General features: G+C 46.3%; 1 protein-coding gene across 5 annotated transcripts in view; it reads right to left on the bottom strand.

Moving 5' to 3' along the window:
* LOC130285476 (parvalbumin beta-like) overlaps window positions 1–19625 on the bottom strand; it is a 179185-nt gene that overhangs the window by 120937 nt on the left and 38623 nt on the right. The window contains exon 2 of one of the 5 annotated variants that reach the window (XM_056536917.1): window positions 16553–16757. The exons of 2 other annotated variants lie outside the window; for them this stretch is intronic. Coding sequence is in view for 1 of the 3 variants with exons in the window: in XM_056536914.1 (XP_056392889.1) it covers window positions 18266–18339 (74 nt within the window). In the remaining 2 variants the exon portion in view is untranslated. Of the gene's footprint in view, window positions 1–16552; window positions 16758–18265; window positions 18381–19625 lie in introns of those variants that run through there. 2 more of the 5 variants (XM_056536914.1, XM_056536919.1) reach the window with 2 other exon arrangements.

The following is a 19625-nucleotide window of genomic DNA, read 5'->3' as shown; positions in this document are numbered from 1 at the left end:
GCGCATCGCGAGCGGGCGCTACCCGCATCGCGAATCGCATCCCGGCTGGAGGCGGTATCGCAGCGCCCCGGGTCAGTGGATCTGACCGGAGCGCTGCAGTGAGGAGAGTGTAGCGAGCGCTCCGGGGAGGAGCGGGGACCCGGAGCGCTCGGCGTAACAGTTGCTATTAGTTACCAATACTTAAAGAGGTCCAAACCCTAAAGAGGACTATCTGTTTAATTTTTAAACTCTTGATTGGTCTCAGTAGGATTATCATGTTTTATTAACATTTTACATTTATGTATAGTATTATATTATAATTTTTTTATATATTTATTTTAATTCATACTATATAATTATTTGTAGGGAGTGCCGTGGCTTTACAAGGGCCCTGTGGGTCATGGTACTTACCATGTCTCATAATTGAAGTAAATTGATTACTATAATAAATTAATAAATATTAATATTTAACATAACAAGCCAGTTGTGTCCACACATCCTTTACCCTGAGCCCCAATTCTCTCTTGTAAATTAATTTACAAATCTGTTTAACTTTCTGGCACCAGTTGATTACATTTTTTTTTCCCACTGAAGTACCCATTTAAATCTGGCAGGTCCAATTGTGTTGGTTTAATGCTGAACAGCAGAGAGCTCTGTGTTCCAAAAAGAAAATAATTTCCTCTGTAGTATTCAGCAGCTAATAAGTACTGGAAGGATTAAGATTTTTTAATAGAAGTAATAGAACAGATCCTCCAAAAGGTGAATGCTCTTTGTAACTGCTCTCTGGCCAAGATATAAGGGAGCTGAAAGGAGGATCCTACCTGTATTCAAATAGAAAATAAACCTATTTGATTCATAGGCAGTGAACAGATTGTGAAATTGTAAGAAACTGATATGTAAATTAGTGTGCTTAAGATGGTCACAGACAGTCTTTGTAAAAATGAAGCCATTTCATGTGTGTCCTTATTTTTCTATTTCACATTGAATGCCTGTAATTTGATTTTTATTGTCAGATCACTGCTGGCGATGACAGATCACAGTCTGCTGCCGATGACAATCTATTGTCTGCTGACAGGTCAGAACAGCAATAAAAGTAGAAATTTCATGCACACGTGGTCTAGGAGCGCTGCTGCAGATAATAGTGGTGATCTTGATAATAGCACAGGGGGGTTTTGATCATTTCTTTGGCGAGTATAATTAGGGAAAATCTCCTTATATGATACCAAGCTTCCAGCATTCAGGAACCCCCCTGATAGTGAGACATATAGTATGCTGCTGAAAAAAAATAAAGGGAACACTAAGATAACACATCCTAGATCTGACTGAATGAACTAATCGTATGAAATACTTTCGTCTTTACATAGTAGAATGTGCTGACAACAAAATCACACAAAAATTATCAATGGAAATCAAATGTATCAACCCATGGAGGTCTGGATATGGGTCACACTCAAAATCAAAGTGGAAAACCCCACTACAGGCTGATCCAACTTTATGTAATGTCCTTAAAACAAGTCAAAATGAGGTTTAGTAGTGTGTGTGGCCTCCACGTGCCGGTATGACCTCCCTACAACGCCTGGGCATGCTCCTAATGAGGTGGTGGATGGTCTCCTGAGAGATGTCCTCCCAGACCTGGACTAAAGCATCCGCCAACTCCTTGACAGTCTGTGGTGCAACGTGGTGGATGGAGCGAGACATGACGTCCCAGATGTGCTCAATCGGATTCAGGTCTGGGGAACAGGCGGGCCAGTCCATAGCATCAATGCCTTCCTCTTGCAGGAACTGCTGACACACTCCAGCCACATGAGGTCTAGCATTGTCTTGCATTAGGAGGAACCCAGGGCAAACTGCACCAGCATATGGTCTCCCAAGGGGTCTGAGGATCTCATCTCGGTACCTAATGGCAGTCAGGCTACCTCTGGCAAGCACATGGAGGGCTGTGCGGCCCCCAAAAGAAATGCCACCCCACACCATTACTGACCTACCACCAAACCGGTCATGCTGGAGGATGTTGCAGGCAGCAGAACGTTCTCCATGGCGTCTCCAGACTCTGTCACGTCTGTCACATGTGCTCAGTGAGAACCTGCTTTCATCTGTGAAGAGCACAGGGCGCCAGTGGCAAATTTGCCAATCTTGGTGTTCTCTTGAAAATGCCAAACATCCTGGATGGTGTTGGGCTGTAAGCACAACCCTCACCTGTGGACGTCGGGCCCTCATACCACCCTCATGGAGTCTGTTTCTGACCGTTTGAGTGGACACATTTGCAGCCTGCTGGAGGTCATTTTGCAGGGCTCTGGCAGTGCTCCTCCTGCTCCTCCTTGCACAAAGGCGGAGGTAGCGGTCCTGCTGCTGGGTTGTTGCCCTCCTACGGCCTCCTCCATGTCTCCTGATGTACTGGCGTGTCTCCTGGTAGCGCCTCCATGCTCTGGACACTACACTGAAAGACACAGCAAACCTTCTTGCCACAGCTCGTATTGATGTGCCATCCTGTATGATCTGCACTACCTGAGTCACTTGTTTGGGTTGTAGACTCTGTCTCATGCTACCACTAGAGTGAAAGCACTGCCAGCATTCAAAAGTGACCAAAATATCAGCCAGGAAGCATAGGAACTGAGAAGTGGTCCGTGGTCACCACCTGCAGAACCACTCCTTTATTTGTGGTGTCTTGCTAATTGCATATCATTTCCACCTGTTGTCTGTTCCATTTGCACAACAACATGTGAAATTGATTGTCAATCAGTGTTGCTTCCTGAGTGGACAGTGTGATTTCACAGAAGTGTGATTGACTTGGAGTTACATTGTGTTGTTTACATGTTCCCTTTATTTTTTGAGCAGTGTATATAGATATATAGAGATATAACACGTACTATATACAGAGGTATAAAATCTATGCAGTCCATTTTATATTGGATTGCCTAAAGTGGTTTATTTTGGTAGCATACTACTCATGTCCGCATATGACAACAGTATTTTAGCTACAGGTGTCTATGTAATGTTGCAAACAATTAGACCTGATCTTTTAGCTGAATTAACAAAAATCAAAACTTGGACCCTTTGTGATTTCTCTGGTATAACGTTTGTCTGGTGATATTTAGGTTTTCTGGTCTTCAGAAGAGCATGGTAGTTTAGAGGAACATAGGCAGATCCAACCACCGGAGCCTACATCCTCAGTACATGTATCAGTTGATGGTTATGCAGCTTAGTCCCATTTAAGAGAATGAATCTGAGCGACAACTGGAGAAATAGCATCTGGGCAGAAACTTTATGATCTTGTAAGGGAATCCTCCATTACACGCCAGCTGTGGGCCTTCTTGCCAAGCACAGTCTGGGCTTGTCTCACCTGGAATCCTCAACTCAGAAGATTGATCACTCGGCACAAGAATTTCTCCAACAGGTGAGCCAGCAACTCAGGTGCAGGGGTTTGTGGATTCGGAAGTGTAACCAATTGCGGCACACCGGCAGCAGGAGGGGCAGCAGTTTGTCTTTTTCTCATTACAGCAACCTTCTACATCAGACCTGGGCTTGAAACCAGAATTAACAGGGCGACTCTCCCTGGAAGAGGGCATAATCCACAGGACCTTCTCCAGCTAGAGATCAAATTGCCAGGTAAAGTAATGTCTTGAGAGGATCCCTCCCAGTGTCTTGATGATCATTGATAGCAGGGGTCAAGTCCTGGAGAAAAGAAGTGTAGGAACTCACCCATGATTTCCACTCAAGGGCTGGTCCTGCTAATGGGAACGATGTTCCTGCTGTGGAAAAAGTGCAGGAACTCAGTTTCCAGGCGTTCCTGCAGGACTTGAGCCCTGATTGCTGCAGGAAAAGGAACAGCAATTCACACTAAACAGGCTTATTTTCTGGAAACTTTTAGTAAGTTCTAGACACTTTACTAGACATTTACACTTACAATTGAAGTGACAGTAATTAAAAAGTCCACACGTCAATAAACATAACCAAACAAGTGTTATACTAGAGCAATGGCTACCCCCACACTATTCACACTGCTACAGCGGAGGCATCAAGTGCAATTCATCTAATATGTCATCACTTGGACCCTCTAAAAACTTAAACTACGGTAGTTTAGCTATATTACACACAACACTAACACTATCATTGGCAGCCCGCCAATGTAGATAAACTTAAAGGGGTCTGCCCCTGAACAACTTATCCTCTATCCAATGGAAGGCCCCAACACATCGATCATCAACATACAGACCACGTATTTTAGTGACGGTCTCATGCACTAGCTACAAGCAATGAATCCCCCAAAAGCAGCCACATTGTCTAGCAGATCATCCACGTTATTTAAAAAAAAGATAAGCGGCTACTGTATTTCACAAGCACAGCTTTTCTATTTCAGAAACCATAGAATCAGTAAGCCAACTAACCCTTCTGGGTTGTATTTACCTGACACTAGGTTGTCTGTCAATGCTGCTGTAATGTCCCAGTACAGGACATGGTTCTGTACTACCCTACGGCCCTGTCAGGTTGAGTCCCTTAGTGATCTGGGGGCTCTCCTGCAGTGTCTCCCCTGCTGTTCCTGTAATGTAATTTATTATAAAGGGATTGTAGTCAGTGTCCTAATGTATAGTTAGTATAAAGGACCTGTGAGATGCTGTGAGATGTTGTCTAAAGGACCGGTGAAATGTCACATTATGTCTATGTTGTCACATGTTACCCAGAGGGCACCAGTTTACCACATGACCAATAGGCTTTGGCTCAGCCCCCCTCTACATAAGGGGGCGGCCATTACAATTCTCTCTCTTATGCTCCCTGCTGAGTAACAGCAAACCCCAGAGATCTCAGTGCTAGTGTCCAGCACCTGGAAGGCCTCAAATCTACAGTCATTGCAGAAAGTCAAAAGTCTATGTCTGCTGTCATTACCCATAGTCAAGTCCAGTCTAAAGTCAAGCCTCAAGATAATTATCTAAAGTCTATTATTGGTCTAATTGGTCCCAACAAGCTGCGAGGTCCTTCTGTGTTCCTGGCCACCTCTCTGGGAATCTGGCCTAGCTGTGAAGGTAATACCATCTATTTAAACTCAGTAAAGCCTCCATTAAACCATAACTTGGTTGTGCACTCTCCTTTCACTACCTAGCCATTGGAATAGCGGAGATTCCATTTGTGTGGTTCCGGTACCCGAAAACCACTCTGGCGTCACGAACATTAGGGGTTAACAACACCTTGCCCCAGGGGTTAATACCATTTTGCCCCTCTACCTACACCGCTACACCCTGTGGTCCTGCCATACACCGTGGGTCACCACACTGCTGACTATAACTTCATAGATTTGGCCAATAGTGGATATTAGCTTCGTAGAGCCAAGTAAATAACGACAAACGTTAGTCAGAGACAGTGACACCAAAGTAAAGTTTAAACAGGGCTCTTCCTGTTTTTGTTTTCCAGCATAACAAAAATTCAAGCACTAGTCTAATCAGTGACTTACTAACAGCTACTCAATAAATAGCCATCAAAATCTGCTACTCGTTCAAGTTAAGTGTCTGCTTTAAGGCTGCAGACCTTAGGACTCCAACTCCCATCAGAGGTGAGGTTCTTCTTAGCCTCAGCCTGCAGACTGAGTAACACTTTGTTTTAAAGCCCAGTCACCAGCTGCTTTCAGCACCTGTGCCATGCTGAAAACCTGGACTGCCCAAGAAGGGAATGAGAGACCCCACTACCTACCTGCCTTTAATTCCATAAAAATTAAGGCCTCTAAACTGATTTTACCAAAGGCTCCTTAGTATATATGGTCTTCTAGGAATTTCCCACTCACCTAAATTTCACATATTTAACCCAGCTTTTCCTGGATAAGATATGTGCTTTCTGAAACTGTGAAGATACATATGACAGGTACCTTGGGAAAATACAGAACTCTCTGACCACTATTCCTGGCACTGTCTCACACCAGCTAAGGTATGAGGTACATTTCGCTCAATGCAAGGTGGCGGATCAAACCAAAGGCATTGTAGATTGTTTCTATTAAAAAAAAACATTCGCTTCCTGCATGAAAGTAGACTACCTTGATGTAAACACTGATGAGGTCATGTGCAACTGGACTCTTACTAAAGCAAGAAGATATTCTGATCTTTACAAGTTTGATTTAGAAGCTGTCAACTTGTTGGGCCCTTTTCCAGCCACCTGTTTGAAGCCAATGTGCCAAGCAGAAGATCAGATCTCCCTTCTACAGTCTTCAAACACTTCTTGCTATTATAAACAAATAGAAGTGAAGCGGACTGCAACTCACTGTAATCCACGGCTTCTTTATTGGCTTGGACGGGTGCAATGGCAAACAGGTACAGACAATCAGAGCAACGTTTCGCGTTACATGCTTCTACCGGCTCACGGGCGAGCCGGAAGAAACGTTGTTCTGATTGTCTGTACCTGTGTCACGATTCGGCTGGCAGGAGGTGGATCCTCTGTGCCAGAGAGGGATTGGCGTGGACCGTGCTAGTGGACCGGTTCTAAGTTACTACTGGTATTCACCAGAGCCCGCCGCAAAGCGGGATGGTCTTGCAGCGGCGGTAGTAACCAGGTCGTATCCACTAGCAACGGCTCAACCTCTCTGACTGCTGAAGATAGGCGCGGTACAAGGGAGTAGACAAGAGCAAGGTCGGACGTAGCAGAAGGTCGGGGCAGGCAGCAAGGATCGTAGTCAGGGGCAACGGCAGGAGGTCTGGAACACAGGGTAGGAACACACTAATTAGACCAACTGCGCCAATCAGTGGCGCAGTGGCCCTTTAAATCGCAGAGACCCGGCGCGCGCGCGCCCTAGGGAGCGGGGCCGCGCGCGCCGGGACAGGACCGACGGAGAGCGAGTCAGGTACGGGAGCCGGGATGCGCATCGCGAGCGGGCGCCACCCGCATCGCGAATCGCATCCCGGCTGGGGGCGGTATCGCAGCGCACCCGGTCAGTAGATCTGACCGGGGCGCTGCAGTAGCGAGGGTGTTGCGAGCGCTCCGGGGAGGAGCGGGGACCCGGAGCGCTCGGCGTAACAGTACCCCCCCCCTTGGGTCTCCCCCTCTTCTTGGAGCCTGAGAACCTGAGGACCAGACTTTTGTCTAGGATGTTGTCCTCAGGTTCCCAGGATCTCTCTTCAGGACCACAGCCCTCCCAATCAACCAAAAAATTTTTTTTCCCTCTGACCGTCTTGGAGGCCAGTATCTCCTTCACGGAGAAGATGTCAGAAGAACCGGAAACAGGAGTGGGAGAAACAAGTTTGGGAGAGAAACGGTTGATGATGAGTGGTTTAAGGAGAGAGACATGAAAGGCATTGGGAATACGAAGAGAAGGAGGAAGAAGAAGTTTGTAAGAGACAGGATTAATTTGGCACAAGACTTTGAAAGGACCCAGATAGCGTGGTCCCAGTTTGTAACTGGGGACACGAAAGCGGACATATTTAGCGGAGAGCCATACCTTGTCTCCGGGAGCAAAAATGGGGGGAGCTCTTCTTTTCTTATCGGCAAACTTTTTCATGCGAGATGAAGCCTGTAAAAGAGAATTTTGGGTCTCTTTCCATATGGTGGAAAGATCACGAGTCACTTCATCCACAGCGGGCAAACCAGAGGGCAAGGGAATAGGGAGGGGGGGAAGAGGGTGACGGCCGTACACCACGAAAAATGGGGATTTAGCAGAAGATTCAGAGACTCTGAAGTTGTACGAGAATTCGGCCCAAGGTAGAAGATCTGCCCAGTCATCCTGGCGGGAGGAAACAAAATGCCGTAAATAGTCACCCAGGACCTGGTTAATTCTTTCTACTTGCCCATTGGATTGAGGATGATAAGCAGAAGAGAAGTTTAATTTAATCTTGAGTTGTTTACAGAGAGCCCTCCAGAATTTTGACACGAATTGGACACCTCTATCCGAGACGATCTGCGTGGGCAAACCGTGAAGACGAAAAATGTGTACAAAAAATTGTTTTGCCAACTGAGGCGCTGAAGGAAGACCAGGAAGAGGAATAAAATGTGCCATCTTGGAAAATCGATCAACGACCACCCAAACAACAGTGTTCCCACGGGATGGGGGTAGGTCTGTAATAAAGTCCATACCAATCAGAGACCAAGGCTGTTCGGGGACAGGCAGAGGGTGAAGGAGACCAGCAGGCTTCTGGCGAGGAGTCTTATCCCGGGCACAGACAGTACAGGCCCGCACAAAATCAACAACATCCGTCTCCAGAGTCGGCCACCAATAGAAACGAGAGATGAGTTGCAAGGACTTTTTGATGCCCGCATGGCCTGCGAGGTGGGAGGAGTGACCCCATTTGAGAATCCCGAGACGTTGGCGTGGAGAAACGAAGGTCTTCCCTGGAGGAGTTTGCCTGATGGAGGATGGAGAAGTGGAGATCAGACAGTCAGGAGGAATGATGTGTTGCGGAGAGACCTCTACTTCCGAGGCATTCGAGGAACGAGAGAGAGCATCGGCCCTAATGTTCTTGTCGGCAGGGCGAAAATGAATTTCAAAGTTAAAACGGGCAAAGAACAACGACCACCTGGCCTGGCGAGGATTCAGCCGTTGGGCAGACTGGAGATAGGAGAGATTCTTGTGATCGGTGTAAATGATAACTGGAAATTTTGATCCCTCCAGCAGATGCCTCCATTCCTCAAGTGCCAATTTAATGGCCAGTAGTTCTCGATCCCCGATGGAGTAGTTCCTCTCCACCGGAGAGAAGGTCCTAGAAAAAAAACCACAAGTAACAGCATGCCCGGAAGAATTTTTTTGTAGAAGGACCGCTCCAGCTCCCACTGAGGAGGCATCAACTTCCAATAGGAAGGGTTTAGATGGGTCAGGTCTGGAGAGCACGGGAGCAGAAGAAAAGGCAGACTTGAGCCGTTTAAATGCGTCTTCCGCTTGGGGAGACCAGGACTTAGGATTGGCATTCTTCTTGGTTAAAGCCACGATAGGAGCCACAATAGTGGAAAAATGTGGAATAAATTGTCTGTAATAATTGGCGAACCCCAAAAAACGTTGGATAGCACGGAGTCCGGAGGGGCGTGGACAATCTAAGACGGCAGAGAGTTTATCTGGGTCCATTTGTAGTCCCTGGCCAGAGACCAAGTATCCTAGGAAAGGAAGAGATTGACATTCAAACAGACATTTCTCCATTTTGGCATAGAGTTGATTGTCTCGAAGTCTCTGAAGAACCATGCGGACATGCTGGCGATGTTCTTCTAAGTTGGCAGAAAAAATCAGAATATCGTCCAGATACACAACAACACAGGAATAAAGAGATCACGAAAAATTTCATTAACAAAGTCTTGGAAGACGGCAGGGGCGTTGCACAGGCCAAAGGGCATGACCAGATACTCAAAGTGTCCATCTCTGGTGTTAAATGCAGTTTTCCATTCGTCCCCCTCCCTGATGCGGATGAGATTATATGCACCTCTTAAGTCCAGTTTGGTAAAGATGTGGGCACCTTGAAGGCGATCAAAGAGTTCAGAGATAAGAGGTAGGGGGTAGCGGTTCTTTACCGTGATTTTATTAAGTCCGCGGTAATCAATGCAAGGACGTAGGGAGCCATCTTTTTTGGACACAAAGAAAAATCCAGCTCCGGCAGGAGAGGAGGATTTGCGGATAAACCCCTTTTTTAAATTTTCCTGGATGTATTCAGACATAGCAAGAGTCTCTGGGGCGGACAGAGGATAAATTCTGCCCCGGGGTGGAGTAGTGCCCGGGAGGAGGTCAATAGGACAGTCATAAGGCCTGTGAGGAGGTAAAGTCTCAGCTTGCTTTTTGCAAAATACGTCAGCATAGTCCATATAAGCCTTAGGAAGACCGGTTACAGGGGGAACCACAGGGTCACGGCAGGGAGTACTGGGAACCGGTTTAAGACAGTCCTTGAAACAAGAAGTACCCCAGCTCTTGATCTCTCCTGTGGACCAATCAAGGGTTGGGGAATGGCGTTGAAGCCACGGCAGTCCAAGGAGAATTTCGGAAGTGCAATTGGAGAGGACCAAAAACTAAATTTTTTCGTGATGAGGTCCGATGCACATTAGGAGGGGCTCCATGCGGTAACGCACAGTACAGTCCAATCTTTCATTGTTAACACAATTGATGTAGAGGGGTCTGGCGAGACTGGTCACCGGGATGTTGAACCTGTTGATGAGAGAGGCCAAAATAAAATTTCCTGCAGATCCGGAATCCAAGAAGGCCATAGTAGAGAAGGAGAAGGTAGAGGCAGATATCCGCACAGGCACAGTAAGGCGTGGAGAAGCAGAGTTGACATCAAGAACTGTCCAACCTTTGTGCGGAGTCAGCGTACGTCTTTCCAGGCGGGGAGGACGAATAGGACAATCCTTCCGGAAGTGTTCGGTACCGGCACAGTACAGGCAAAGATTCTCCATGCAGCGTCGTGTCCTCTCTTGAGGTGTCAAGCGAGACCGGTCAACTTGCATAGCCTCCACGGCGGGAGGCACAGGAACGGATTGCAGAGGACCAGAGGAGAGAGGAGCCAGGGAGAAAAAACGCCTCGTGCGAACAAAGTCCATATCCTGGCGGAGCTCCTGACGCCTTTCGGAAAAACGCATGTCAATGCGAGTGGCTAGATGAATGAGTTCATGCAGGTTAGCAGGAATTTCTCGTGCGGCCAGAACATCTTTAATGTTGCTGGATAGGCCTTTTTTAAAGGTCGCGCAGAGGGCCTCATTATTCCAGGATAATTCGGAAGCAAGAGTACGGAATTGGATGGCGTACTCGCCAACGGAAGAATTACCCTGGACCAGGTTCAGCAGGGCAGTCTCAGCAGAAGAGGCTCGGGCAGGTTCCTCAAAGACACTTCGAATTTCCGAGAAGAAGGAGTGTATAGAGGCAGTGACGGGGTCATTGCGGTCCCAGAGCGGTGTGGCCCATGACAGAGCTTTCCCAGACAGAAGGCTGACTATGAAAGCCACCTTAGACCTTTCAGTAGGAAACTGGTCCGACATCATCTCCAAGTGCAGGGAACATTGTGAAAGAAAGCCACGGCAAAACTTAGAGTCCCCATCAAATTTATCCGGCACGGAAGCGGCCACTCGCTGCGGAGGAGGTGCAGGAGCTGGCGGAGGAGATGATTGCTGAAGCTGTGGTAGTAGCTGCTGTAGCATCACGGTCAGTTGAGACAGCTGGTGGCCTTGTTGCGCTATCTGTTGCGACTGCTGGGCGACCACCGTGGTGAGGTCGGCGACAACTGGCAGTGGAACTTCAGCGAGATCCATGGCCGGATCTACTGTCACGATTCGGCTGGCAGGAGGTGGATCCTCTGTGCCAGAGAGGGATTGGCGTGGACCGTGCTAGTGGACCGGTTCTAAGTTACTACTGGTATTCACCAGAGCCCGCCGCAAAGCGGGATGGTCTTGCAGCGGCGGTAGTAACCAGGTCGTATCCACTAGCAACGGCTCAACCTCTCTGACTGCTGAAGATAGGCGCGGTACAAGGGAGTAGACAAGAGCAAGGTCGGACGTAGCAGAAGGTCGGGGCAGGCAGCAAGGATCGTAGTCAGGGGCAACGGCAGGAGGTCTGGAACACAGGCTAGGAACACACTAATTAGACCAACTGCGCCAATCAGTGGCGCAGTGGCCCTTTAAATCGCAGAGACCCGGCGCGCGCGCGCCCTAGGGAGCGGGGCCGCGCGCGCCGGGACAGGACCGACGGAGAGCGTGTCAGGTACGGGAGCCGGGGTGCGCATCGCGAGCGGGCGCCACCCGCATCGCGAATCGCATCCCGGCTGGGGGCGGTATCGCAGCGCACCCGGTCAGTAGATCTGACCGGGGCGCTGCAGTAGCGAGGGTGTTGCGAGCGCTCCGGGGAGGAGCGGGGACCCGGAGCGCTCGGCGTAACAACCTGTTTGCCATTGCACCCGTCCAAGCCAATAAAGAAGCCGTGGATTACAGTGAGTTGCAGTCCGCTTCACTTCTATTTGTTTATATATTAGCTGTTTTCTTACTACGGGACTGAGCACCGATCTACGGACTGCGGGGAAGTTGTTGTAGCAGTGCATCAGGGGGAATTGTAGCTTATCGGTAGTGCCAGCTGTACCCCTTCAGTACACTTCTTGCTATTAGCCATGTCTTATTAGTGACCCTTTGTGCTTCATGTAGTGGCTGGACATGCACAGACTGGAGTAAATCATGTCATGATCCTCCTTCATGACAAGTTTTCACACACTGGATTTATCGGACTATGATCTGTATAGGGCGGTTCAAGCAGAGAGCAGGAAATAGTGGAGGCAAGGTTAAATCTAATTGTTTTCTACAATGGGTGGAGGATTTAACGCTTGGGAACCCCTCTATTAGAGTGCCCCTAGGATTGAAGTGTAATCTCTAATAACTACCCTGACATACCAACGGACTTTGATGTACTATATATCTGTGCCAGATTAGTCATTAAGTTTGGTCGCCAGCCAAGCTTAATGACTAATGAAGTAATTTTTCTTAATTCCATTTGATATCCTGAAATATATCTTGTGGGTTTAAAGTTAATTTGTTCTCTCGCTTATCATAAACTACCTTTGCTTGGGAGTGTGTTATATTATGTAGTGAATTTATTGTGATTCTTATGTGGATTGAGAAATGTTCTCAGGACTTTAGTGCGCCATTTCTTTCTTCTTTCATTAACTTGGTGTCTAATATATTCCACCCTTTGACAGGTGCCATAGTCATGATAATCTGCATATTGCCTACAATATAAAATGTATGCAACTTTTCAATCTAGAATTTCTGCCAGCCTTGTCTATCCCATCGATGGTCCATCATGGCGATCTCAGGGGTTAAAAGATGGTAAAAATCCAAAGTCACTGTTTTCACACTGGTTACAGCATATTCACACTTCTAAGGAGAGCTATAGATAGTAGATGAAGCACAGCAGCTGCTTGTGAGATGAGAATTAATCAGCTCTAACACAGCAGGGGGAGTTTTAATACCAGCCTCTAAAGCGGACATCGAAAAATGGCAGCTCATTACACCAGTGCCAGCGGGCAAGGGCAGGAGAAACCTCCGGTATAACAATATCATCTCAATATTAGACCTAGCAAATCTAACAGCTCAATCCAGGCCCCAACGACAGACATTTAATATAATTGAAGCTCGTAAGGGTAATGTTCTGACAAAGAGCATGAACAGAATAAAAGGAAATGCAGTCCCTGGGCACTGTATGGTTTACTGTTGGTAAAAAGGAGAAAGATTGCATTGTAGTCAGTAATGACATTTACAAAATACATTTAATACATTTAGTTACTGTAACACATGAGCAATCCAATTTTAAAGTGCAGCAAATATGTTCTGCTATCGAAATTAATAGATTTTTATTTAAATGGGCACTGGCACCAACTTTATTTTTTGATATGTTGTAGTACTTATGTACTACAACATATCTCTAATATACTTTTATTATTTATTTTTTCATTAAAATGGTTTAATCTACATTTAAAAACCAGCCACTAGGGGTCACCCTCCTAGTGGCCGGCTGCAGCCTGGCGTGACGTCACGCCTGAAAAAGGACTGATTTTGGAGTGGCAATCAGTCCTTTTTCAGTTAGGCTGCACTCGCTCCCTGCCTGTCAATCAGCCAGGTGGGAGCTAGCGCATTGGCTCCCCAGCCACTGGCTGGGAGGCCACTCCTCCCGCACATCGCCGCCGCCTCATCGCCGCCGCTGTTCCTGCACGCCCGCTGCCGGACTCTGCAGTAGCTGTAAGTGTAATGAGGGAACGGGGTATGCGGGAGGGGGGTTTGTGATGGAGGGAACGGGGTATGCGGGGGGGAGGGAACGGGCTAGCGCCGTAGCGGGGGGGGAGGGAATGGGCTAGCGCCGTAGCTCCGCTTGTAACTAACTAATAGTTTATCTACACAGGGTGCCTCCAGCTGTTTCAATACTTCAACTCCCAGCATGCCCTGACAGCCAATAGATGTCAGGGCAAGCTAGGAGTTGTAGTGGTGAAACAGCTGGAGGCACCCTGTGTAGATGAACTAAGGGCGGAAGTACCCCCCAGCAGGCATCAGTGACGTGGTGCCTGCTGGGGAAGTCTGCCTGGTAGTGAGCACACTACCAGGCAGAAAAAAAGTTATTTTTAATATAGTAAAAATAAAAATTTAAAACAGGGAGAGGGTTAGGGATAGATTGGTAATAGGCAGGGACAGAAAAAAATATATAGGATGGTGGGAGCTACCCTTTAAGTATTTATTTTAATGATAAGAACAATTGTTGAATTTGCAGGTTGTTTATGATTTTTTAAAGATTACCATATGCAAATACATTTCCTAGTTTAGAAATTAAATGTGCCAGCTTTGAAATTCCACCCACTTCTAGTAAAATGTTTAATTCTCAAATAAAAGGAGTTATCCAGGAATTGAAACAGCATCACAACTGTCCACAGGCTGTGTGTGATATTGCCGCTCAGTTCTGATAAAGCGAATACAGCCCAGTTGTAATACCACACAGAGCCTGAAGATAGGGGTGGTGCTGTTTGTGGAAGAAATAAGCTCTTACCTTTTAAACTCGCAGTGTGTTTTCTGCTGTGTATTTGGAAGAGGGCAGGCTATGGGCAGGCTGTTTACAGCAGATTTTCAGCTGAGGATTTACCCTGTTGATAATCTGCTGCAGATCCTATATAAGGTCTGCAGCTGATTTTCTGCAGTAGAGTTTCTGCTGCTAAAAATTTTTCATGGAGAGCCTGCCCCCTTTTTAATTTGCAGCAGAAAAGTTAGAAGTTAGAGCTGTGCTACAAGGCAAAAGTTACAAATACTCCATGCTCTTAAAGGGGTACCCCGCTGGCAAACAAATACAGATTTGTAAATAACTTCTATTTAAAAATCTTAATCTTTTCAGAACTTATTAGCTGCTCTATGCTCCACAGAAAGTTATTTTCTTTTTTCATTTATTTTCTATCTGTCCACAGTGCTCTCTGCTGACACCTCTGTCCATATCAGGAATTGTCCAGAGTAGGAGCAAATCCTAATAGCAAACCAATCCTGCTCTGGACAGTTCCTAACATGAAGATGACATGTGGTCATCTCCACTGACTCTCCCGAAAATGATGGCTAGGGTGTGGTGGTGTCCAGATTGTTTCCCTGTTCTTTTCCCTCACATGGAATTCCCTCGTGGGCGATTGTACATCTGTAGTCTTTCCTCAATTCTAATTTTTGGAGACGACATGGAGCAAAATTCTTAATGCACCTTTTTTCTGGGAATCATCAATTTTTGTTCTTTGCAATAAGTCCCACACCTGTTATAGGGGTACTCAGGCGCTTAGACACCTTATCCCTTATCCAAAGGATAGGGGATAAGATGCCTGATCGCGGGGGTCCCGCCACTGAATACCTTTGTGTTGGCTGCATTGCCATCTTCTTGTATAGAGAAGGCTGTACAAGTAGAGTGCAGATCTCAATGATGATTGATAGCCTAGCTGCAATCAGTATATGTAATCAAAGCATTGCATATAAAAGTGTAAAAAAGTATATTAAAAAATATTTTAAAAAAAAACTCCCCTAATAAAACTACAACTTGCCCCCTTTTTCCATATTATAAATAAAAAAAATTAAAATGCAAAAAAAGGTTTGGTATCTCTGTGTGGCAATATCTGAACTATTAAAATATAACATTAATGGAGCTGCATGGTGGGTACGTTCACACTGCTGACATTCAGCTGCAGAAAGCCGCTTGCAGCAGAGTCCCATCATTTTCCATGTTAGAATTCCGCCAGAAGAAAGTACGTCCACCCAAAGAATGTAACATAGTAACAAAGTTCATAAGGTTGAAAAAAGACCAGAGTCCATCAAGTTCAACCTATAACCCTAATAAGTCCCTACTGAGTTGATCCAGAGGAAGGCAAAAAACCCTCATACTAGAGGTATAAATTCCTTCCCGACTCCAAATATGGCATCAGAATAAATCCCTGGATCAACCTTCTGTCCCTATAAATCTAGTATACATAACCAGCAATGTTATTATTCTCTAAAAATGCATCCAACCCCCTTTGAACTCTTTTACAGAGTTCACCATGACCACCTCCTCCGGGAGAGAATTCCACAGTCTCACTGCTCTTACAGTAAAGAATCCCCGTCTGTGCTGGTGTAGAAACCTTCTTTCCTCTAAACATTAAGGATGCCCCCGTGTTATTGATACAGTCCTGGGTATAAACAGATCATGGGAGAGATCTCTGTACCGTCCCCTGATATATTTATACATAGTTATTAGGTCTCCCCCTAAGCTTTCTTTTTTTCTAAACTAAATAACCTTAATTCTGATAATCTTTCTGGGTAGTGTAGTCCTCCCATTCCCCGTATTACCCTGGTTGCCCGTCTTTGAACCCTCTCCAGCTCCACTATATCTTTCTTGTACACTGGTGCCCAGTACTGTACACAGTATTCTATGTGTGGTCTGACTAGTGATATGTACAGTGGTAGAATTATTTCCTTGTCGTGGGCATCTATGCCCCTATTGATGCCCCCCCATGATTTTATTAGCCTTGGCAGCATGTACATGTACATTCTTTAAGCGCAATTCTGTATCAATCCTGATGTAAAGTGCATAGGAGACGGAGGTGCTCTTATCAAGAATGCCCACAGGTTAGTTTTCACAACAAAGTATGAGAAATGTAGATAATGCACTCACCGCTGGTAATGATGCAAGAAATGTCAAGCTTTATTGTCAAAGGAGTGCAAAAGCTTCGGTAGACAGGTCAGGTACACAGGGAGCTCGCCTGTTACAGGTGAGTCAGGGGCAAGACGGAGGGACGGCAACTAGTTTCACGCTCAAGGGTGCTTCCTCTGGCCCGTGCTGATGAAGCTATGTCAAGGTGGAGTCTTTATGCAGTAACCTGCAGTGAGCATAAAAACAACACAATAAAAACAAACAGCTGGCAGGACTAATGGAGAAATGCACCCATTTCATTTTTATCATTTAGACCCAATGGCCCGAGCGCATTGGCTCGGATTATCCAGTGGGCTTCTCTCTCCATTAGCAACAGGTTTCTATCACCCCCTCTAGGTGGGACTTCAACTTTCTCAATCCTTGCAAATTTAATGACAGACACATCACTCTGATGAACATCTCGATTTTGGGCTATAAACCGAGAGGCTCCAACTCCCGTGCGTACAGAACGAAAATGTTCTTTTACTGGCACCAGGAGTTTCCTCTTGGTTTTACCTATGTAGTAATACTGACACCGCCAAATTAGGCAGTAAACTACATAGGTCACACTGGTGAGTGCCGATATTTTCATTTCTCTTCACGGATATCATCAAACTACATAGATCGTCTGACACGTAATCAGTTGTGTACAGTGACTATATTTTCTCCCAACCTAAAGCAATTTTTGACCACATTTTGACTGCAGATATTACAATTATGACACTTGTAATTCCCTATTGGAGTACTTTCGGTTAACCAATTCTGTGCTGTACATTTGATTTTATTTTTCTTTTGCAAATTTTTGAAAAAAGAGCCTAAGGTTTTATTTCTTTTGTGAGTAATCACCTGTAACACGCGAACTCCCTGTGTACCTGTCCTGTCTACCGAAGCTATTGCATTCCTTTGATAACAAAGCTTGAAATTTCTTGCATCGTGGCCAGCAGTGAGTGCATTATCTTCATTGCTTATACTTTGTTGTGAATACTTACCAGTAAAGCAGATAGTTGATCCCTAAATATATTTGGATACATTGTTGGAATGGAATAACTGGGATGAAACAAATGTGGTTTCTGCCAACAATCAACAGGTGACAACCCCCGCTGAAGCTATTATGTGCTAAAGAGCAAAAATGGCTTTTTTTTAACCCCTTAACGATCACTGACATATATTTACGTCCTGTGGCCGGCTCCCGATCTGTGACGCGTATGTGCGGGGTCCCTGTTGCTATCAGCTGATTGGGCTGATGTACGGTATTAACCCTTTAGAAGCCGCAATCAAAGTTGATAGTGGCGTCTAAAATGGGAGAATAAACTGCCTGTTAGCTTAGCGGAGCTGTTCGGGATCGCTGCGGTGAAATCTCGGCATAAGGATATGTATTTTCGGCTACTGAGGAATGAGACTACGGTCTTGAAACGCGTATAGCCTATAATTTTTAATATCACCACCTTTGACCACGATTAAGAACTGTAAAGAACTTTTATAACCAACCTTTTAGCCCTTGGCAGCGCTGCAGCACCTTATATTGCACACCACTACAGGATTGCACGCGCGTCCTAACACGAGGACGCCAGAGACCATATGAAGTCCTTGCTGGGACTTCATCTACCCTTACCATCAAGTAAGACCACGGCCGGATGCCCACCCGTGCCAACCTGCAACTACATCCATCAGGACCGCACAACCAGGTCGACTCACCTACTTGTACAGAAGGAGGACACCACTCTGTGCCAGTGTCGAACGCTGCCCTCTCTGCCGAGACTGTCAGCCATAAGAACCGACCGCACAGACCGTGAGTAATCAAACAGACCTATTGCGGCTTGCAGGTATCATTTCTATTGAAACATTTTGCTACATGTGTTACTGTGTACTGCATCTGGCTACATCGCTCCTTGAACTTATGCACGGATCTACCAGCTATTGAGAACTGTTGGGCTCATTCATTTTACATACCAACAATTTCTTCTCCGCATACTTTCTGCAATCCACAACATCTTATCAGGCTAAATGGACTTTAAATATATATAGGTGGTTGATATATTATATTATTGTTAATAATTACATTTTTTAGATATTAATTTTAATTTTATTCAGCTCACATCTGGTGCAAGGGCCCTGCCCAGATGTGTATATTTTATCCTATTGGTTATTAATAAATGTATATCTAATTTATCCCTGATTCAGGTTTATTATATTATTATATTTATATTTTATTACTTTACCATATATTATTACTTATACCATATTTATCCCACTCCCAGTTGTTACGATTCGGCAGGCTGGATGTGGATCCTCTGTGTCAACGAGGGATTGGCGTGGACCGTGTCGGTGGACCAGTTCTAGGGTTGCTACTGGTTTTCACCAGAGCCCGCCGCAAAGCCAGATGGACTTGCTGTGACGGTAGCAACCAGGTCGTATCCACCGGCAACGGCTCAACCTCGCTGACTGCTGAGAAGGCGTGGGACAGAAGGACTAGGCAGAGGCAAGGTCAGACGTAGCAGAAGGTCGGGGCAGGCGGCAAGGTTCGTAGTCAATAAGGATAGCAGGAGATCTGGAACACAGGCTTTGGACAACACTAAACGCTTTCACTGGCACAAGGCAACAAGATCCGGCAAGGAAGTGCAGGGGAAGTGAGGTAATATAGACAGGGAGCAGGTGGAAGCTAATTAGGCTGATTGGGCCAGGCACCAATCATTGGTGCACTGGCCCTTTAAATCTTAGAGAGCTGGCGCGCGCGCGCCCTAGAGAGCGGAGCCGCGCGCGCCAGAACATGACAGCCGGGGAGCGGGACGGGTAAGTGACTTGGAATGCGATTCGCGAGCAGGCGCGTCCCGCTATGCGAATCGCATCCCCGCCGGCAATGTCAGTGCAGCGCTCCCGGTCAGCGGGTCTGACCGGGGCGCTGCAGAGAGAGAGACGCCACGAGCGCTCCGGGGAGGAGCAGGGACCCGGAGCGCTCGTCGTAACACCAGTATCATTATTTTCTTCTCTTCAATAATCTATCCCCTAACCTTCTTTCCTCCTTCTTCTTCCCCACTGCCCCTTGAGGACTGGCTTT

This window comes from Hyla sarda, chromosome 8, assembly GCF_029499605.1.
Source record: "Hyla sarda isolate aHylSar1 chromosome 8, aHylSar1.hap1, whole genome shotgun sequence".
NCBI classification, from domain to species: Eukaryota; Metazoa; Chordata; class Amphibia; order Anura; family Hylidae; genus Hyla; species Hyla sarda.
The sequence above is the reverse complement of the archived record's forward strand: the minus strand, read 5'-3'. Positions and strand labels throughout refer to the sequence as shown.